Here is a 23,329-nt window from a genome sequence, read left to right on the forward strand (position 1 = left end):
ATCAAAATTTATGCTCCCCTCTGCTCATTTATTTAGATACTTACAAATGAGGAATATTGTTAAACACTCCTTCGCCCATCTGGATAAGGCCCCTGCTCATAGTGACTTTTATGATTATTTGAATAAAAATCCCACTTCCAAACACCTAATAAGCCAGTTTACTACACTTTTTACACTTGCACCTACAAACCACATCAAGGATGCTTGGATTAAGGACTTGGAAGTAAACATATCGGATGCTTTGTGGGCCCATGGGTTGAAGAAGATTAAAGAACGCTCTGTTAATGCCAGACTACAACTTATACAGTTCAAGGTCCTTCATCGTTTGCATTTTTCTAAAACAAAGCTATAGGCAGCATTTTTCCATCTATTTTGTCTTTGTGTGACAGATGCAAAGCAATGGAAGGAACCCTTGGTCACCTTTTCTGGTCTTGCCCTACACTCGGGAGTTTCTGGGCAGAGATATTTAATATATATAACTGTATTTATGACATCAAATTAAAGCCGTCCTGAAGTCCTCTTCAGAAAGCCTTAATGTTTGGCATGATTGGAGCTAAAAGACTTATTCTTAGAGCCTGGAAATCACCATCTCCTCCATTGTTTAGGTTTTGGCTACATGATGATTGCATGTTTGTATATTGAAGAGGTTCGTTATCATCTGGCTGACACTCATTTTAAGTTTGTCGAAATCTGGGGCCCTTTTCTCAATTGTATTAACGGGGATTCAACATAAACTTTAACCTATTTGACTGCATTTTGTGTTTGTGTGAAACTGCACTTCTGCCAGACCCTGATTCCTTCTTGGACTTGTTTCCCGCATCTTCTGGACGTGGTGAACTCTCTGTTGTCCTGTTTAACCTCACACAGAAGATCATCTTCTTTGGACACTGGTGTTTCTCTTGAACTTTTGATTTGTACTGGCTAACCGGTGTATGGTTTTTTTTTGTTTGTTTTTCTTTTTCTTCTGTGCTTGAATGTTATTATTTTTGAATCTTATGTCCTTTGTCTGGTGTGATTTTATGTAACTTCGAACTTACAATCTTATAAATAAACATAAAAAAACTGTGTACTGTAAACCCTATTTATTTGTATTTTTCATTTTTTCCAATATTTGTATATTTGATATTTTAATTGAGACTGTTCATAATGCCTCAGAACTATGCACCTCATCCCCCCCTTTTCTTTTTCCACATGTCTGCACTGGATAGGAGCTGCTCTGAATCTCATTATACATGTATATAGTGACACTAAAAGGTATTCTATTCTATTCTATTCTATTCTATTCTACTGCTTTACTCTGAATTAAATGTGTTTGTGTGTGATCTGAAAACAATCACATTCAGTTTGTTTGTTTGTTTTAAATTGAGACTTTACACAGCATCCCGACTTGTTTTGTGGCATTGGGGTTGTAATTCTGAGACTTTAGTTTATGAAGATTAATATGATCAATGTGTCTGTGAAAGGAAGGAACATACAATTTTAACTTTGTTGTTTAAAATTTTATTATTTAAAAGCTGTCAGAGTTTATTTGAAGGTAAACCAGTGTCATCATTTCTTCCACCAGTGAGCACGAGGAAACACATCAAATTTATAGTCCCATTATTCCAGGCATAATCCTGGCAGTACACAGAAGTATAACTGGCTGCCTTACAAGTAACTATGTTAGCTTTTGCTACAACAACACACAGAAAATGTAGTTTCTGTCACAAACAGATTTGCTTCACTCGACCTTAGACGAGGTTCCTCACCGTTCTTCAGTGTGAAGACAATCAGTATTTCTGAGCGCTGATGTACAAGATATGCTCGACACCCAGCTCAGGAAATGAGCAGGCTGTTTCCCAAAGCGTACGACAAGAGTCGAAGGCTTAACCTGATCTTTATTATAGGAATAAATCACACTTTGTCAGGTGAGAGTGTTTCCTCTTAGTGAGTAAAACTGTTCCCCATGTGCGCATAAACATGTAAAAATGTTAAGTTTAAATGAAACAAATAAATACAAAACAGTTATGGAAACACAACATTTTATGAATGTCTTTGCTCTTATTTTCTTGACAATTCAGAGCATTTAATACTCTCTGATGATGACCTTCAGGGCATAATTATGTTTCATTTACACACATAATTATGTATAATTATGTTGGGCTTGAGTCTTATAAACAGAAAAATAGCAGTTACCATGGAATTACAGCCCATAAATGAGGTCAGCTTACATATACTTCAAATACCTTCACTGGATGCTTATTATTTACCACGTTTCAATGAATGAATGAACCAGCATCGTGTTTTGCCCGCAGTGTGGCTCTATCTACCGGCGATAAATGCACAGTCATTTTCTATTTCTCATGGATTCTCTTTGAGCCTCACGCTGCTCCACTGAAACTCCATTTGCAGTGATAGTTGTGTCAGAAAATATAAACTTGGCATTTGAAATCTGATCTTTCAAGAGCTTACAATAGATCTCATAAAGCAGGGCATGTCACGGGACGCTGATGATTGAAAAAGAAAATAAAGGCGATTCCTCAGGGTTGAAGTCCCGTCAGTGAGTGGGAATTGCTAAGTTATAATCTTTTATGCCACTGATATGCAGATCCCTGCTACAATTTGACACAAAACTTTGACTTACTGAGGAGGAACGCCACTTTCCAGAACACTGTGCAAAATTTAATATTCTGCAATATGTTCCCACAGAGGTACATCCAATCAAAGAAAATGTGAGATTTCTAAAGTGCAAATTACGCTCAGTGCCTCGTTCTAGCACGCCATCCTGAAATAACATTAGGCTGTGCAACCAACCAATGACTTGTGGTCAAAATAGGCCCCGGGGAACACTGATGGCTCCACAGATCGCAGCATTGCACCATATCCCACCTGTCTGTCAAAGTTGCTTAGACAAAGGAAATGAATACAGAGGGAAAAAGATATGACAGCATGGAAGGCAGGGAGATTGAGAAGATGTGTTATCTGTGTTTGTTTTCGCTAAAGGAAACACAATAACAGCTCAGGGGGCTGCTGCTGTGGGTTTTTAAGCAGCTGCCTGAATCAATGGGGAGATGGTGCTGTGTGATAATAAATTTATCCACGGGCTAAATTTAATTTCCTTTGAAAGAGAAGAAAGAAAAGCACATTATTCCAGTTTTCTGTTTGTGTTTGTGTGACCAGCACCAAGTTATTGGAAGATCTGGGAGTAATGGTGGCACACAGTAACACTCTGATCGCTCTGAAGTCCTCCTTTAATTGGTGTTGACAGAATCTGAGCCTTAGATATTTTTATTCCTTTTCGGTGCAGACAGGCTCAAACTGTCAAAATCTACTTTGCACATCAAAAATAAAGCGACTGCAGGTTTGACAGAGATAATCCCACTCTCTTGTTCTTGTTTTTGTTTTTTTAAGATGGACAGATCTCTATTTGCAATCAAGATCAAGCAAAGAGAGAGAGTTACCTTAAATGCATATATACCTGATATTTACAGCTAACCAGTACATGGTTCAATTTAAAAGATATCCATCAGTCAGTGATGCACGGTCTAAACACCAGAGTCTTTTCTGTGACACGTCTTGGTAAGAAACAAGCAGTTTGATTCAAACTAAGAAGCAAACTTAAGGTCGTTCAGATCCGTGTGCTGTACTCACTCCCCGGGCTCTGTGACAGATGGTTGTCCTCCGACTGAGATCTGTGACCCTTGTGTGGGCAGAAAGGGATGTAACGAGCCCAAGATTGAGATTGGAGGTGAGAAGTTATGCCGAACGGAAGATCATACACCTCATCAGTTTCCAAACTGCTGCTAGAGTCTTGAAGATACACGTTTTCCCAGGCTAAGAGGCCACGTTCACGTTTAGTCCCTGAATGGTATGAAGAAGGCTGTTAGTTGAATATGCCGCACCTTTCTTTATATGTACACATATACAGTGTAAAACAAGCTCAGTCACTGTTGATATGTCAGCTAACTGCTCCTAGATGTGTATGACTTTAAGCCGGGGTGACATACTGCGTATAGTGTGTTTGAAGAAGATACGTTTGACTTCTCCATTATTTCCCAAAGCCACAACACATTGATCTGCATGTTTGAGTTGGTACAGATTTTATGCCCTTCTTAATACAACCTCCCCATTTATCCAGGCTTGAAACCAGCACTGGGGGCAGATTATTTGTGACCTCCTCAGGCTGGGAGAACACCAGGGAGCCACACTCCAATGTATATACGATTAGCTGTCGGTAAATTTGTTAATTTCTTCTGTGAGGTTGGCCATTTAACATGAGTGCCTATGAGGATTGACTCCCATTTAAAGGGACTGCGGTCTTTTGCATTTCTTGGTTAGCTTTATTTATTAGTAATTCTACCATTTTGAATTAACACCACACAGGAAGTCTGTCATTTTTAATTGATTTTGGTGATTTTTGTATTATTCAGTCGTTGTACTTTTTCAAACTCCTCCTAGGGTTGTAATTGTATCAATTTCATATTTGGTTTGTCTAAACAACAGAGCTGGGAAATGTTATATTGCAAACTTTTTGAGTCTTTGTTGAAGGCGGTATCTGTGGCACTGTGGTGAATTTTAATTTGCTGCCATTCACTTATAGATCATTCAATCTGACCCAGACTTCTTTCTGATATTTCCATATAAGCGAAGATATTTTTATAGAAATATTTAATGGTAGTCATAGTGCCCCCTTGTGGCAACGAGAAATGCCATGAGTTTTGTCCATAACATTTTGAAATTATGGCAATTATGAGATAGAGGTCTCAGAAACTCATGTAGCAAATATGATACAAATGGCATTAGGCTATAAGGTTAAGCAGTTAGTGGTACTACAATTTAAAAACTGAGTTTTCATCAAAGGATGTGACATTGGTGCCATGTTGAATACTGATTTTTGGCAATGAAACAGGAAATTGCTCAATGTATATCTCAAGTATACATTGTCCGGTCAGCCCCAGACTTCACATGCTTGATAAGAGTCAGAGTCTGGAGACTCTGGAGGTCACACTTATGGCAACAGGAAATCAACAGTAGGTGATAATCATCATCCCACGTACATGAAACTTTTATTGGTGGTTCCATGCATGATATACAGCAGTGTGTCTTATAATTAGTGGTTATTCTCCATCACCACCTAGTGGGCGTGGTGGGTGGGTGGGGGTGTGGGTTCAGTAGCCAATTTAAGCAACAACCAATTAGCATCCCAGGCTTAAAACATTGACATAACCACATGAAACTCCTCATCCAAAGCACGCCTGAGCTGTAGCATGGCTCGACAGCAGCACCCCTGAGCATGCACTGAGACGCACTGATTGCAGCTTTAACTGTATTTATTACCTGCATTTACCAAGAAGTCCCATTGAGTTACCTCTGTTTTGTGAGACCATACACGCATACACGCATGCTGAGGAGGCAACATGCACAAAAGCAGGGCCATACGACTAGTATACTTCAATGATATGCTGGTATAAATATGTATCTAAAATACATCTGTGCCATTTGTTATAAAAAGTCTGTATTATTCAAGAGAAGCCATCCATTTCAGCTTACCAGGAATTGTGTTATCTAAGAAGAAGCCAAGGAACCCTCCTACAAACATATGAGTAGTCAACAATATTTGCAACACTTGATCCACCTCCTTGACACCTGAGAGAAAAAAGTATCACAAAAGATTTTGGATGATTTGCTTTTTATTTAACATTAAAAACTATTTATAGTGATATTTTCAATGGTGATTTTACCTGTGTCAAGAAAAGTGGGATTCTTCATGATCCAATTTGGAATAACAAGTGCAGAAAACATGGAGAAACCAAATATAAAGATATTCCGAGAAGAATTCATATCTGTGGACTGCCATGTAAGATGTGTCAGCAAAACACAGATAGTAGCAAAAATGTAAATGATTAAAAAAAAAAGGATTTAGCACGGTTGTTTACCTGCAGATTAGAAATTCCAGCAGCTCCTATGACTCCAAACATGATCATGAACATCCCTCCAATCACAGGTGTAGGGATGGTTGTGAAGATTGCTCCAATTTTTCCCAGGATCCCCATCAAAATCATGACGAATCCACTCAGAAGAATCACTGTTCGACTGCCCACCTGTTGCCAAATGAAACATCATGCGGTTCATATGTTTTGCCCGGGTAATCAGGACCCACAGCCTCACTCATAAATTAGGTTTGCAGTCTTGATCCTTGTGTTGAAAGATAATTAAGCTCCGGAGTGGAACATTTTATGCAATTCATATTCACAGTATCTTACTCTGGTGATGCCGAGGGCTGCCACATTCTCGCTAAACGAAGTAGTGCCATTGCCCGTGCCAAACGCCCCTGCCAACAGAGACCCGACTCCCTCGACACCGATGCCACGATTGATGGCGTGCTTGGGGGGAGGCGGTGCTCCTGACAGCCTGGCACATGCATGGTAGTCACCCACAGACTCTGCCATGGAGCATATTATTCCAGCAATAATGCCAACCACACCTGCCAGGCTAACAGTTGGCAACCCCCATTTACCTGAATAGGTAGGTCAACAGTTAGGCTTGTCACTGCTGAATACGTCTTTTGGCATTGTTTTAATTCCCTGTGGACTCACCAGGATAAGTAAATGTGAACCAAGAAGCCTCACTCACGACATTTCCCTTCACATCTGTGCGAGCCAGGTAGCCGTATTCATCTGGATCAGATGGCAGGACATCATAGATGGTGAGGAGGTAGCAGACTAACCATGAGACTGCAATGCTCAGGAGAATCTAATCAACATCTAACGTTAGTATTAGAGCCAGCATGTTTTTGCTACATCAAATATGAAGTCGAACCTTAAGAGAACATACTGGCATTATCTGAAAGAGAAAGAACTTTGAGACGTGCAGTTTCTTGATCTTGTTGTATGCAGGAACAGGGATTGGTATGTGGCGGAGGTATTGAGAGAAAAGGACGATCAGCACTGTGGTCCTGTGCATAGAAAAGAATAAGCAAAAGGTGATGAATGCAAACAAAAACTCAAAAAACATCAACACAAACTGCTGAATTTAACTAATTTAATTGCATGTAAAATTCCCATGTCATTTTGTTACAAGTTGTACAAGTACAAGTTGTTACATTTTATGGAATATAGTCGAATTAAATTATTTGATTGTTTGATACCAAACACATTTTCCTTAAAGATTTTTGTATTTTATTAAATAAATCTTTGATTTTTTAAAAATATTTCAGTGCATTTTACTCAAAATTATGACTTCATATTTATTGTGTCATTGGAAACCCATATGGAAAAGATATATATAAATCTTATAAAGTTTCTGTCTTGTGTGAAACTTGTATGAAAAGCATACAAGAGTGAAAACAGATATAAGATCCCTTGAAAAATTATATAAATGAAACTTGTATGTTTTGAAAACTTACTAAAATAATATATGAAAGTGGCCACTTTCATGAGTAAATCATATAAGCCTTATATGATTCACTATATGAAGTAGGCCACATCTGATGCAAGTCTTTTATAAGTTTTTTCTATTTCTTTTCCATATGGGAAGATACTGGTGATACCGCTGTAGACACCATGTTTAAATCACTAGCTTTTGGCTGTATGCTAAACCACGACAAGGCAGAATTTACATCCTGATGTAAGTCTAGACTGTGACCTCGTGGGATGAAAATCTTTCAACCCCATACTGATGCTTCAGAGTGGTTACATACATAGCAGAAATGCCCCAGTGGCTGCCTGCCTTCACTCCAGCTGAGTCGTACAGCGACAGGCCTATGAGTGACACGGTTGGAGCAATGGTTAAGGGGCCAATGAAGCGCATGAGGAAGCCGATGAGGCCAGAGAAACCAACCAAGACCTGGAGGAGAGAGGCCACCATAATAGAGCCCTGCAGCTGTGGACGGGAACATAGTGTTCAAGAACATCAGTATCAATGTCACCGTGCTTTCTTTGGCTGAGTGATAGACTTAAACAATGAGTACAACTTGTTACTTCCTGGAGTGCAAACCACATGTGTTCACTGAATAAATCATGAGCTCTGCAGAAGTGCTGTTATGTTTTTGTTAGCGTGCTTTTAAGCGAAGATTTGGATGCGCAGAATTTGCGTTGGCTCACTGTTCTCATGCGGGTCTGCCACACTTCTATGAAGACAGGTGAGGAGGTATTGACCAGGCTGGCATTCTTGGTCCAAGCTGGGCATTCCCAGTCTGGCATGGACAACAAGGCCATGGCTGGGGTCACCAAGGCAAATGTACCTCCCTGTAGGATGGGAAGCCTAGAAGTGTGACATAAACAGTAATAACTTTCAGATAAACAGACAATCAGTTAGACCCATAGTTAGCACATGGTACGCTAACAAAAAAAGACAGTAGGTCGTTAAGCACAAGCTAGCAGATTCAATTTTCTTTTTAGTAAGCTTGTTTGTTTTTTTAGCCTAAATTATGCAATACTGTGCACAAAAAAATCATTGTACGTCTTGCTAACAGCCCATAGCTTTGTGCCCTATAGTACTGACATGGTTGCATGTCCAGAAAGACAAAATTAATCATATTTATCATAATAGCAAGCTAACATTTACTAAGATGCTAAGATTTACTACAAGCACCAATTGTTGCCTGTTGTTTTCTTTTTGTTGTTATTTAATAATCTTTCTAATTCAGCTACCTTTCAAACTTAACATGTATTCGTGTCATAAGTACATATTTTTTTTTATTAATTCCTGTCATAAAAATGTGATTGGAATTTAGTAAAAGAAACAAAGTATCTATGCAGTGTTGGGCAAGTTACTTTGAAAAAGAAATTAATTATAGTTAGTAGTTACTTCTTCAAAAAAGTAACTGAGTTACAACATTCTAAAAGTAATTAATTACTTGAAAAGTAACTATTGCGTTACTTTAAAAAAACGTTTAACCCTCTGGGGTCCAGGGTATAATTGGCCATTTTTAACCACTTTTGATTTTCCCTCCACATTTTACCTTTAAAAACTATTTACTTTGCCTTGTTTGGTATCATCCTTTTCAGCACAACCTCACATGTCTAAATTTACAGTCATGTTTTCATTTTGATAGACTGTATTAACACAATTGATCTAAAATCAGACAAAAAACATAAAATCAGAGTAGAAAAAGTTCTATTTTTTACTGTAACAACCACAAACATGTTTATTGAATCATATTTCATAACTTTAAATGTAAATATAAATTGTCAATTTTAAAATCATATGCACAAGTTTTGCAAACAACAAAGTTATTTGCATCCATTTACCTTTTACCTTTTTTAAAATAACCATTTCAAACTATTCACAGAACAATCAGCTGTTCTGCATTCAATAAGACGCCACACAAATTATTTGTGCCACTCCAAATATTTCTGTCCACTATAAAGGAGAACATCACAGCCTGATACCTGCAGGTCTGACAGCAGCAGGTGTATCACTCCTGTTTCTACTTGGAGACAGCAGTCGCCTCATTGTTCTGACACACAACACAAAACAACACAAAACTATCCACAACACTACACATATTACGTTATTCCCATTCCTGTATCTATGTAAATATTAGAATTTTACTGAATTTTTGAACATGGTCTTGCTCATCCACGGCAGCAACATCTTGTGCAGACAGAGTTGTATTAACTATTAAGTCAATATCAGACCATCCCTAAAGGATACAAAGCAGCAATAACCCAGCAGCAGCACTATTACCTGACACCGAAGATGACCTGCAGAATCGTGCACAGGCCAGAGACGAAGAAAATGTTGTTAATGAGCTGACTCTGGGTCAGGCTGTCATGCTGCAGACACAGGCCCTCTGAGAGGATGAGAGGGATGGAGATTATCCCACCAAATGCTGTCAGGTAATGCTGTAGAAGAGACAAACAGTGATGATGATGACAAAACGATGGCAGTGATTACACTGTTACCAACATTAGTGAAACAGAGAGAGCAGGAGGCCTATAAGGCATCCGTGTCACTTATGGTATGGGGTCATTTTCTGTATTTGTACACAAACAAAAAAGGGGTTGCTTTTAGACTCCTTAACTGCTGTTGTGATGTTTACAGTTGGATCTCTGTCCACCACTACACTTTCAAAAGTAAGTGGACAACCTAATGTAATAAGAAATACAAGGATTGTGTTTAATACTTGAAAATCACTTGCAGTTACTGACTGCCTGAAGTCTAGAACCCATGGACATCATCAAAAGCAAAAATGTCCTCCCCTGAGACACTGTGCCACAGAAAAATATCGAATTTCTTTACCTTTTATGTCATTATTTGTTTACTCTGTGAAGTACTCGCCAATCAGTTTGGCAGTATTTGTTTGAATCTGAGCAGAGAGTACAGCCCTGTACACTTTACAATGCATCCTCCTGTTTCTATGAGCAGTCACATCATCAATAAACACTAGTGACCACTAGCAGCCACTCATGCACGTGCCTTAACATCAGTTCCACCATACTTCACAGATGATGTGATATGAGCTGTTCCTCTCGTTCTTCATATGTTTTTCAGAACTGTTCAGTATCTGTTAGATGTTAAGCCTAATCTGTCTGCACCTTTTTGCATTTACATTCATGAAGAAGTCTCACAGAGGTAAACCTACCTCCTTGAGAGTGTTCTTAAAGTTCTTTTTCTTAGCCATGGAAAAAAGTCTGGTATCGTGCACTTTAGTTGTCACCTGTGGTCTTTCAGGAATTTTGTTGTTGCTGAGTTGACCTGTGCATTGATTCCTTTTAAGATTGTTATGACCACTCCTACTGTTTTTGCTTTCTCTGGTTTATTTTGAATTTTCAGCCCAATTATAGAATTTTTTATTTGCAGAAACATGTCTTTGGATCTCATTTGAGAGGGAAATCCAAATCTAAATTCAGCCCTTAAACTGCTTGCTAAGTGGGTGTCCAGTTACTTTTGACCCTCTGAAAATAGGGGGCTTTGTCATTGTTCAAAAACTTTTGGATCTGATTATACATGACTGATAAATGGATGAAAAAGACACCAATACACTAATCACATCAAAGATTAAACACACCTGAATGGCCAAGAAAATGCACAGGTACCAAGGTGGAACATCAGTCACACAATAGGTCGGTTTATTTCCGTCTCCATCTGTTTCAGACGTTTTACATGCCTTTCCTTTGAGGTGATCATTAACTTGCTCATCCATCTGTAATATCATAGAAAAAAAATCAATCAAAAAATCAATACAAAAGAATCAGTATGCCAAAATAAAAGGAGATGAAAAATCATTATCTCAGGACTAGTTCACTTCCAGTTTATATAAAAACAGGGAACAAAATTTTTACTGAGGACAAACAGTGCTTTAAGAAATTTATTATTATAATTGTTGTTTCTGTAACGGTTAATCCACCAGCATGTGCAAGCTCTATAACTGAAATAATAGTTTTGATTGTAAAATACAATTATAGCTATCCATGAATTTTGAAATTTACACTTTTATAAATAAAAACCCCCAATAAAACAGTAAATCACATGATCATTTTTAACTAGGATGCTAAATATACGAAAAAATTAAATTATTTTAGCTTTCAAACAAAGTTTTTTGACAGATGCTAGAATGTGTGAATTCTCGTTTTTATGACAGGTGGTCCAATAAATATTTTTAAGCACTGTACTAGTGTAATGACCTGCCTTCAGCTGCTTTTTATGACTTGCAAATATTCATTATTTAACACTGAATCATTGAATAATTTGAGGTTTTATGTGCACGTTCAGGCAGAGAGTAGATGCAATGGAATGCAGACACAGACATCATAAAGCATTTTATTTCTTTATTGGACTCGTATGTTTAAAAGAAAATACCATATTGTGTATATGTGCTCTAAACTGCAGCAAGCACTAGTAGGTTGCAAAACTTTCAAAACTTTCTCACCCTTTACTCGCACTGGATCACTTAGAACAGAGTTAAGTGCAGCTCTTATTGCAGTTAAAGGCAATCTGAACGTTTCCAGGTGCCTATTGATGCTGACCTTATTTAGAAAGAATGCTCAAAGAAGCAAACAATGGTATCTTTTACAAAAACACGTTATTGTACTCACATCAAACGCAAGATTGTCGAGTCCACTGCTGTCCACCCCAGAAGCCATTGAAATTTCAAAATGAAGTAGATTTTCTAACAAGAGATGAACCAAACTGTATGTACAACAATGTACTAACAAGCAGTTGTTACTTGTTAAGGAGCCAAAGGTGGACAGGACGTTGTAAAGGTGTCTTACTGGCAGTGTCTGCCTTTCAGAGTATCACATTTACAGCTAATACTGTTATGGTCATCCCGGGACTAAGTTCAGCTCCGGGCACCCGTGTTAATTATTTTTTAACCATGTGGACTTCCTAGCGCTAAAGGTAAGTTAGGAGAACAAGGTAAATAAATGACACTGACTATTGCATTTGTTCATATATTATCCAGTTTCTGTGAGTTAAAAATTATGCACTTTTGCTTTCAAGGTCTGATGTGATCCTCCCTTTTCGCTCCTGGACATCAGCTAATGGGAATACTTGCCCGATCGTCTAATTTGGGTTGAATTTTCTAAAAGAATAAAACACTGATTCATTGAGCCTCATTCTTCTTATTCTATCTGTGGTAGAACAGCCAGTGTGCTTAAGGTCACTGTTTTTCTTTATGCACCACATTCATCTTCAAAGAATTCAGAATTTCTTGCTCTATCAATGATTACAACCTATCCCAGCTCGATGTAGGAAAACAAACACACTATTATGCTCCCTCCACCGTGCTTTACCCTGGGATAGAAGATGCTGCAGTGCCAGTGTTTTCGTTTTCCATCTCCTCACTGCAAAAAGGTCCTCGGGTCAAATCCACTGGGCGATTGTGGAATTTGCATGGTCTCCCCTTGTCTGAATGGTTTGACACCTGGCACTCTGGCTTACATACCAAGCATGTTATGTTAATTGGTTAATTGTCTGTCTCTCTGTGTTGGTCCTGCGACTTGTCCAGGATGTCCCTTAGCTCTTGCCCTATGACAGTGAGGATGTTGTGACACTGAATTGGATAAATGGAAAAAATTAAGTGAATGGATTTTATTTACATAGATAATCTTTAATTGCATTCATGGCTCGTGTTCAAATATGATGATTTAATGCAAAAAGCATAAAAATTAAAAAGGTTGACTTCCAGGCACCTAACTTGCTCTAAATAATCGTAAAGTCCAGTAAAAGCTGTGATAAGTTGACAGAGATTATATATCAGCAATAGTGATAAAATGTTGTATGATTAAGGATGGTGCATGATTGGGGATATACTTCCCAGCAAGGAGAAAGAGATGTGAGAGAAATGTGGCCATGCAGAGCTGTATGTCCTGCTGTATTCTTGCTGTTTGCCAGCAAGAATGCCGGAAAACTAATAAACTAAAAATCTTGAAACTTGGTGGAGAGGTGGTGTGATGGTTCAGAGATGAAAGCGTCCAAATACATAACACCAGAGGCAGATAAAAAGATTGAAAACACTGAGTCTAGGCTTGGGGTCTCATGCCTTAAGCAAAATATACAAGGGAAAAGGTAAGAGGCAAGGTCCAAAAATCCCAAAGCACACATGAAACTTTTAAGAGACAAAGTATAAATTAAAGTAAAGGATATTCTAAAGTCATACACAAGGAAATCTACAAGAGAACATGAGGAAATAAATGTATAAATGTAAATGGGAGGTTCAGCAGTGAGTACGAGCATAAAATAAATCTGGCAAATGTGAATATGAGTGGGTGCATGAACTCACCAATCATTTTGTATTTCCTTCTGATATCTGTACCTGAGCTGAGGTGACGCAAAAAATTTCCCCGTTGTGGGATCAATAAAGTCTTATCTTATCTTAACTTCTTAACAAAAAAAACACTTGTGGGTGGTAGCAATCCTTTGCAGGTTTTAGGGTGGGGCCTAATCATTGCTGTAAGTGGGTGTGTTTGTTTGACAGTAATGTTCAATTCAATTCAATTCAATTTTATTTATATATAAATGACAACAAAAGTCGCCTCAAGGCGCTTCACAATGTTTAGCTATGCGATATCAAAGTAGCATTGACCCGAATACCAGCACCCGATGTAATGTTTCCCAGAGCAACATTAACAAGATGACACTGTTCCCATCACCTCTCTGAGGGTTTAATGCTGAGATCAGAGTACACCGAGGTAAATGATTGTCCGATTAAACTCATGACGAAGAAAACTCACGGGAAACTTTAAAAAAATGAATATGTCATAGACAGGATATTTGGGCGAGGACTGCTTCAGTGTCTCAGTGGGTCTGATGTTTAAAAAATTGTTTTCTTTCTTCTTTGATTTGCTGATTTCACGTTGAACTCATAGATAACACTGACAGATTCTATTTGATGGCTTATAGTTTCCATGTGAGACTTCTATTACAGACTATTACAGGTTACAAAATTGTTAGATAAAAAGATTCATGCCAGCAAGCACTCTTTCTTTTTCCACAAAGCAGTGAGGAGAATGTGAGTGTTGATTAATGCGCTGAGCCAGGTATGGCAATATATTTTGCCAATATATGTCACAGTCATCAGATGAAAACAGACTCCAGTGTCCAGTTAGGTAACAGAAATGATCTTATCAAGCACAGAAAGAGGGTCAATTGCAGTGCTGTGCTTTGACTCTACAGCAGCAACATTTAGGTGTTTGATATGAGATCATAGCAACCCAGACTCACCTACGTTCCAAAGCTAAAGTCAGTGTAATCCATGAGTTCACACAGTTGTCTCACCTATTCTGACTGAGCTGAAGCAATTACACTAGCAGAAACAGAACTACGGGATAATAAAACCAGATCCACCCCAAAGTCAAGAGAAATCCTTTTACTGGGTGTAGATATTTAGTTAGCAGCGCCACAAGCAAGCTCTTTGCACTTTGAGATAATTCTAATATCTGTGTCTGTGCTCGCAATGTGAGCTCCGCGAGCACACTTAGAAAGTCATTTATATTCTAAATTACTCTTTGCAGAACACCATGCTTTAACGTCACTGGCTGCGATACGGCAAATTATTAACACCCTGCAACATTTTCATATGCAGTGCCTCTTTATCATTTTGTGTCATTACCAGACAGATTAATTTTTTATATTCTGAGATTAGAAAAACATTTCAGTCCATTTGTGTGGATAGAGCAAGTAAAATATGATCTCTTTGATCATTAAAACACTGAAGTATTTTCTGTAATGTGTTTTGTTGCAAGTATTTACAGTGGGGGAAATTTAATCCCCTGCTGAATTTTTAAGTTTGTTCGCTTGTGATGGTGCTTTCATTTTAATGGATGCAGACAGAATATAAACCAAAAATCCAGAGAAAAAACATTACAGAAAAAGTTATGAATTGACTTGCAGAATTTGCTAGAACTCTGGATGCCACACATTGGTTGTATGCCCATTAAAATCAGCCATCCAGTCATTTACAGATACTCCTAATCTCCGTACACAGAATCAGTTTCTTCCATTCCAACCTCTCCACTACAATGTGCAAGACCAAAGAGCTATCAATTATTTGGCCATGGAAGAAATATCAAATGACCATCACTTGCTCTTGGTCTGAAGATCTTGCTTCATGGGGGTGAGGATGAACATGAGGAAGATGGACGATCAGCCCAAAACTTGTTAACGATGTGAAGGCAGTTTGGATCAGAGTCACCAAGAAAACCTTTGTTAACTAACTACATTGTAATGGACTGAAATATTGCTGGTCTTTGTGCTCAAGAAGACACAAATGTACACCTGTTTTATGAATGATTCAAAGAAGGCTTGGGAGCCAGTGCTGCTTTCAGATGAAACCAAAATTGAGCTCTTTAGTATCGACTTGACCCGCTGTGCTTGGAAGAAGAGAATCAATCAATCAATCAATCAATCAAAACTTTATTCGCCACATGCAGGTTGCCCTGCAGTAAAATGGGACCCCCCCGACCTTACACACACAACACAGACATCACATGGGGATACAAGTCGGAGATCGGTAGAGTTACAGAAAAACACTGAAATGTACACTACAATGGGAAAGTACAAGAGGAAAAAAAGAGACCTCTACTCATGCTGTGCTTCCATGGTAGGACAGCATGAGAACAGAAAACAAAAAAATGCTGAGAATGACCTAAAGAACATCTCTCCACAGTAAAGCAGGAGGCTGTTTTCTCCTGTGGGTACAGGACGCCTTCACTGCATTGAGCAGCCATGTAACACAACATCTTGGATGAGAACCTCCTTCTCTCATCCAGAACACTGAAGACGGGTTGTGGACTAGTCTTCCAGCATCACAGTGACCCAAAGCATGTAACAAAGGCAACAAAGAAGTGACTAAAGAAGAAGCACATTAGACTCTTGGAGTGGCTTAGCCAGGCTCCAGACCTCCATCCTAGAAAATCTGTGGACTGAGTTGAAGTTTCAAATACCAAGGATTTAGGGTGTTTCGGTAAAGAGTAAATTATTTCCCCCACTGTAGTTACAACAAAACACTTGCAACAAGATGATGACCAGACACACATCATCCTGCGCTGAATGACGTTTCCCTGTTTAAAACGTGACAGCTGCAGTGATGCATCGACGTTACGTTCAGTCATCGGTTAGCAGTGATGTGACTGAGACTCGTGTTCACATTCATGCATGCAAATCTGCTCTCAGACTCATGATGGCATGTTCTGGAAGGAAAAGGCTGGATGCAGAAATGTAAACACATGGCATAGAAACAGCAAAGGAAATGCAGCTAGTGGACTTCAGGGCACACACAACAAATGCTTCATGTCATATTTATTGATGCAGCAACTACAGACTCTCAATGAGCCCGAGGGAGCACATAAAGAATGTGCGTTCTCTTTGAAACCCTCTGCAGCGGTGTATGTCACCACGGCTGCATTGTATATAATCAGGCTCATTTTCATTGTATCTTTTTTCTTTTTAATTTCATAACTTGCCAAAAATACTTTTAGACAACATCTAAACAACTTAGACTATAAAGTAAACATGTGAAACAGGTGAAAATGATTTTTCAATTTCCACGTTTAGAGTGAGTAGGGAAGACAGCTAAAGCAGATGACAGCTATCATAAAGTTCACTTTATTGTTTTAATCCCCTGCTATCATTTTCATGCATCTTTGTAGCTGTGATAGTGAGCAGTGAGTCATTCATGTCTTCCTCAGACGGGCCGGTAGACACTGACCGAGGACGTGCGAGTTATACGTCAAACATGCTGCGTTTCTACCTGAATAAAATCAGATAATCAGATTAATGGCTGCCTTTCTCATACATCGTACAGCTTGAAATCACAAACCTTTTCAAAGTAAACAAGTGACAGGATCACTCTGTTCAAAAGTGAGTTTAGGGAAAGAAAAGGAAAAATACAACAAATTACCAAACTACCAGTGTGAGTGGCCTTGCTATGAGGCAGACTTAATGATTAAAAAAACATTTTGAACACAGACATTGTAGTGAAAAATAATTGGGGTTTTATATACGCAAGCATATTTACAGTTTTTGTTTATTAAATAACATAAATAACAATAAAACGCATACATAACACAGAATTATTGGTGTAAGTGTACAGTCACAAGTCAGCTTATTTTCATAATACCTTCCGAAAGGTTCTTTCTCAGCAAGTGATGCACTTTCATGAGAAATTTTAAAGTAAGTTTTCCTTATTCAAAAGATGAAAAAGAGAGCAGCCCTCTTCACCTATTCTCCTTGTCTGTGGTTAACTTATCCAATAAACTCAGTGCATCTGGGCATGTAGACATGGTCAGAGGGACACACTGAAGTTTAAACTGAGCATCGTAATGGGGAACAAAGGCGATTTATGTGACTTTGTACGTGGCATGGTTGACTTTGATGGGCTGGTTGGAGTATTTTAGAAATTACTGGTCTACTTGGATTTTCAGCACAGAGCATGATCCGTAAAATATAGAAAATACCCAGTAAGTGTTAGTTCTCTGCGTGAAAATGCCTCTTTGATGCCAGAATTACAGGAGAATAACCAGATTGCTTTGAGCTGATAAGAAGGCAACAGTAACTCAAATACAACCGTGGCTCAGGGGGTTGGGAAGCGCATCTGTAACCGGAAGGTCGCCGGTTCGGTCCCCGGGCTCTCTGTCCTGGTCGTTGTGTCCTTGGGCAACACACTTTACCCTACTGCCTACTGGTGTTGGCCAGAGGGGCCGATGGTGCGATATGGCAGCCTTGCTTCTGTCAGCCTGCCCCAGGGCAGCTGTGGCTACAACCGTAGCTTGCCTCCACCAGTGTGTGAATGAATAGTGGCATTGTAAAGCGCTATATAAATCCAATCCACTATTATTATTATTAAATTACAACACATCAGCAGAACACCATGTCGGGTACTACTCCTGTCAGCTAAGAAAGGGACTGAGGCTCCAGTTTGCACAGGCTCGCCAAAACGGGACACCAGAAGGTCGGAAAAATGTTGCCTGTTTGGATGAATCTCAGTTTCTGCTGTGACATTTGGATGGCAGGGTCAGAATTTGGTGTAAACACCATGAAAGCATGGATCCATCCTGCCTTGTATCAGTGTATCAGTGGTTCAGACTCCTGCTGTTGAAATGGTGTGGGAAATATTTTCTTGGCACACTTTTGGGCTCCTTAGTACCAACTGAGCATCATTTAAAATCCACAGCCTATTTGAGTATTATTGCTGACCATGCCCATCCCTTTATGATGGCAGTGTGCCTGTGTTTTGATGGTTGGTTCTAGCAGGATAACACACCATTTTATGAGGGTCAGATCATCTCAAACTGCTTTCTTGAACATGACAATCAGGTCGCTGTATATTCAAATGACCCACAGTCACCAGATCTCAATCCGATAAAGCACCACTGGGATGCAGTGGAACAGGATGTTTTCGTCATCCGACAACAGCCGACAAATCTACATAAACTGTGCGATGCTGTCATGTCAACATGGACCAAAATCTCTGAGGAATGTTTCCAGCACCTTGTTGAATCTGTGCCACGAATAATTAAAGCAAAGACGATCTCTGACTACTCTCTTTTCCACAGTTGGGCGTTTTTGTAAGAGAACACTACTAGAAATTCATCAGCAACTAAACAGAATAACAAAGAGGCAGTATCACATGTGTGCTTTGAATATTTAGTGATCAGCTTACACAACAAACATTATGTGCTGTTTGCTCCCACATCAAATATGCAGCAGATCTCCAGATGAAGTGTGTTTAGTGTTAATAGGTCAGAGATGGCAAATAATAATCGCAAGATGATTTTGTTTTGATTTGCACACATAGATAAAATAGACAGATAGTAAGTATTATTTATTGTTTTATTGTCCCGCAGAGCACACCGGTGTGATGCAATTGGTGTAATGCAATCTCCTATTTGAATCTAGCACAAAGGTTACCTTTCAAACCAAAAGGCCTCACCGTGAATGCAATCAAGAAGTTACCTCTAGGCTCTGTCTGAGGCCAGTATAACACACTGAAGCTTTACACTTATTGACAAGCTTTAAACCTTTGAACCTGAGGCAGAATTTAGATAAAATAATCCAATTTCTTATTCACCGCTGTCTCGGTCCTGACTCAGACCACTCAATATTGTCACTCCTGTGAAGAATGCAAAACATTAGTGTCATTCAAGTAAAGGGTTGAAGGTCACAGCAGTAAAGATGCTTTAGGGGAGAATCAGCCAATTTTAATATCACTTCAGTCGAGATTTTAAAGCAGTGAACCGCTTTTCCCTAACATGTTTTTATACTCAAAAGTTACTGCTTTACTGCACAGAAAAGGATTGCATAACTTAGTTATTGACATGTTTTACAACCTCTGCAGTGAGCTTAAGGAGATAAAGCCTTCCCTGTAGGTATTTTGTAAGCAGTTCTCAGGTGCTTAATCCGCGTTACAGTCATAATCATGCAAAATGCAATATAATACTCCCCAGTCTGGACACTGTGTCCAAAACAAAACAAAACCACTGTGTAACCATTGTGTAAATTGTAGTTCTCCAGTACACTGTGTCTTATCTGCCTTTCCTCAGCTGCAAGTAGTAGGGACAAAAATCAATGACATGGAAAAGCTAGTTTGTATTTTGTGTTTTTATTTTAAAAAGTCTCTCAAAGTCAAAAAGACACAAGCATTCCTGTGCAGGGACTGTAGTGAAGCTATAAAATGTGATTTTTTCATGTATTGCCAAGCTAACACCATTCCCATTTTCTTTTATTTAAAAAAAAGAAGAAGAAGAAGAAAAAAAAGAAGTGTTTTCAGCTTTTATTTGCTTCTCCTATGAAGAACAAACGGACTTAGACTGTGAAGCTGTCGTCCCTCTTGTGAGCTCTTTCATGTGCCATATTGACGTGGTATTATGAGACAACAAAGGCAGAAACTACAGCAAGCCAGCAAGAAAAAGCAGCGACGAGAGAAAACGAGGGGGAAATAATGGAAAAACTTGAGTGCTCTTTTAAATGTCTCTTAGGAAGAAAATGTGGTCTGATAAAATACAAACACATGCATCGATGCTACACTGCCTCAGCGTCAGCTTGGACTTACGCTTTAATCACTATTTTGATGGAACATTTGTCTGTGTCTCTTCATCACAGTTATTGATTTGATTTATGTGATAGCCACATTAACATAAAAAAATCAATACTCATTATTTAAACCCAGGAGAGGAGAACATATGCAGCAGGACCACATTAAATGTTCATTCGCTGCAGAGGTTCAGTCCAAAAGGTTGTAATTCTGCTGAGATGTGTAGCAGTTAACATTTGTTATGTTTTAGGGGTAAAAAAAATATATATGGCGAGTAATAGTGGACATAAATTGTCTGAGCAGAGTGATGCAAAAGTGTTTTTGACAAATTTCACAGAAGCTAAAACTAGATTATGCAGTTTCTGGGGAAGTGGCAGAGGGGTTGTTACTACTGTTGTTTGTTATTTCAAAATTGAATCGATCAGCTGAAAGACCTCAGGAAATATAGCAGTCATCTGAATGCTTAATCAGCATTGACATTAATGAAAAATTTAGCGAACAAAAACATATACTGGGATTGTTTACTTTTCAACACTCTCGCCAAATACATGTCTCTATTAGAGACTGCCGAAAAACAACACTAGATGATTTAAAATAAAATTAAAACAAGAATCAAGGACAAATATTCAACCTTGTTGCACAGTAATTAAAACTAGAGAGAGATCTAACTCTTTTATGCCATCCTTTTCTTTCAGTATAAATTGACTGGATTGAATATTATGCTCATCAGCTGAACTGGACTTTGCATGGATCTTGGCTTGATTTGGTTGGTTTATTGGCCTTTTTTCCCGCTACAATTGCAGCACCACAAGTTCTCAATAGAGTTCTTTTTATTTTACTGCCAGCCTTGAGTGCCATGCTGTCAGCAGCAGGGTCCACATAAAAACTTTCATTAGCTCTTGCAACCAACTCGACAGTCTGCTCAAGCCTTCCTTGTACAGTTTGAGATATTTTGCTCTCTTAGCTGAGTGTAGCGATGATGCTATCTCCTCAATAACTATACTTCATTAGCACATTTTGGCAAACAGCTATGTAACCACATTAAAATGAGCCGGTCCTGTGCTACCATAATAAGTACTCTTAATGTTATTCAGCAGGAAACGCACAAGCATTTTGGATGAATGAGTTTTCACTGGAGGTGGGTTATGCAGTCAAAATGATGATATGGATGTATAACAGTGCTATAATGCAAACACACAGTGTCCTCACCGTGTAGTGTAAAGGCTCAGTGACCTTTATTCTTGAAAACCCTGAAAATCCCACATTCACTTTATTCATATTTATTCTCGTTTAAGTAGCACTTGGTATTCTTTTCTCCTTGAAGACTTCGTTAGAATCTTCACCTTTACTAAAATAAAATTTAAAAAAAATCCCAAAACCATCTGCATTAATAAAAAATGACTCATGGGTGGTGTCAGAAGAGCTCAGTTACAGTACCCAGTTCTACAAGTCTGCAGCTCACAGTCAGACAAACACTGAAAGAGTGCCTTCAGGTTCAGTGGGGCATTCAGCCCCATTCATTCTCTGTCGTTGGCCTCAGGTTATCGCTCTGATATTTAATTAAGGAGCTGAATTCTGTTATGAAAATGTTGCTGAAGCTGAACAATAAGTGAGGTACATCCAGTAAAGTATTATCATATTATATTATAAAATTAAGCCTTCACCTACATGGCTGCTAATTAGGATAATCTAGATCCTGAATTAAACAATTAATCAGAGCTAAATCCTCTTTATAGGCCATTTTATCCTTGCAAAAGCCTTTTGGACCCCATTGAGTGCTGTATTGAGAAAGCACCCTGATGCCACAATGAAGGTGCTAATAGCATTACAGATCTGGATAAAGGGAGCTATGGCACAGCCTGATGAGTGCATAAACAACCAAGCTGTTCTGTAATGACACCTTCATGGGTCATTTGGAGCTTCATTTTCATTCTTTACAGCTTATTCGTTTCTATCGTCTTTACCCAATGGTCTGCTTGGTCTTGTTTGTTGAATATCTAGCAACAGAAACACCAGGAGCCACAAGTGGTCCAGACTTTTTTCTCCATCACAGTGTGGATCCTGCTCTGAAACCTAAACTGTGATGAGGATAATTAGCACAAACAATGTTATAGCTGAAGAAATGGCATTTGAGCGATGCCACATATAAAGTCAAAGGAGGTGGAGGGGCTCTCCATCTTTCACCAACCCCCATAAAATATAGAAGAATACAGTTTTCTTTCATGATTAATTGATTAAGCTTAGAGTTAGAAACACACTGTTTTTAGTTTTTGTTTCACCAGTTTGGTTGATTAATATTAGCTTAGCAGAAAACACAATGACGCACTTTTCTGGTTGATTCAAGGCCTTTTTTCACTCTTGGTTTAGGTAGTTTGTTTTGGCAGTGTGTTTTGATAAATAAGAAATTGGGAGAGAGGTTTAGTATTGTGAGACTTTAAAAAAAAATTAACTTGCATTTAAAATGCTTACAGTTCTTTTAAACAATTGGTTTAGGTGCTCTAACATAATTTGGGGGCTTGCCTGGGATTTGGAACCAGAACCTACTACAAATCCAGTTCTTGCTGATGGATGTGGCATATTTTTTGCATCAGGCATTACCAAAGTTTTTACAGTTCACCCTGAGAGAGGCATGAAAGGTGACATTAAACGCTACATGTATAAAGGCTAATTTACGCCTGGACGTAGATGTAAAACTGTCTGTGAAGCTGGATTTAAGAAATAAGTGCTTAAAGCTTTAAAAACATTTTTAGCGCCATCTTCTCTCAGTACAACAGTCAATCTTAATAATCCCCACCCACCCACCCACACACACAATGGTGTAATTACTGAATAAACAAAACAAAACACACAATTTCCAGAGTCCTCTAAAAT

The 23,329-nt window shown here is 38.7% G+C and overlaps 2 protein-coding genes and 1 long non-coding RNA gene across 3 annotated transcripts; all 3 read right to left on the reverse strand.

Annotated features, from left to right (window-relative positions):
• Positions 1-374: 374 nt before the first annotated feature.
• On the reverse strand, positions 375-5,628 carry LOC120724624. The gene is made up of 2 exons (XR_005693962.1): positions 5,530-5,628; positions 375-3,840 (listed from the first exon to the last, which is right to left on the reverse strand). It is a non-coding gene; the product is annotated as an uncharacterized LOC120724624 (long non-coding RNA).
• Positions 5,629-5,820: 192 nt separating this feature from the next.
• On the reverse strand, positions 5,821-8,237 carry LOC120724622 (solute carrier family 23 member 1-like). Its single transcript, XM_040016900.1, has 4 exons — positions 8,082-8,237; positions 7,679-7,860; positions 6,814-6,934; positions 5,821-6,732 (listed from the first exon to the last, which is right to left on the reverse strand). The coding sequence occupies exons 1-4, from the start codon at positions 8,193-8,195 to the stop codon at positions 6,556-6,558; spliced, it is 594 nt and encodes a 197-aa protein (XP_039872834.1). The 5' UTR covers positions 8,196-8,237; the 3' UTR covers positions 5,821-6,555.
• A 1,198-nt stretch (positions 8,238-9,435) lies between these two features.
• LOC120724623 (solute carrier family 23 member 2-like) lies at positions 9,436-12,431 on the reverse strand. The gene is made up of 3 exons (XM_040016901.1): positions 12,021-12,431; positions 10,994-11,128; positions 9,436-9,827 (listed from the first exon to the last, which is right to left on the reverse strand). Exons 1-3 carry the CDS (start codon positions 12,066-12,068, stop codon positions 9,666-9,668), a joined length of 345 nt encoding a protein of 114 aa, XP_039872835.1. The 5' UTR covers positions 12,069-12,431; the 3' UTR covers positions 9,436-9,665.
• Between the last annotated feature and the right edge of the window lie 10,898 nt (positions 12,432-23,329).

Source organism: Simochromis diagramma, unplaced genomic scaffold (assembly GCF_900408965.1).
Source record: "Simochromis diagramma unplaced genomic scaffold, fSimDia1.1 OVJJ01000802.1, whole genome shotgun sequence".
In the NCBI taxonomy this organism is placed as follows: Eukaryota; Metazoa; Chordata; class Actinopteri; order Cichliformes; family Cichlidae; genus Simochromis; species Simochromis diagramma.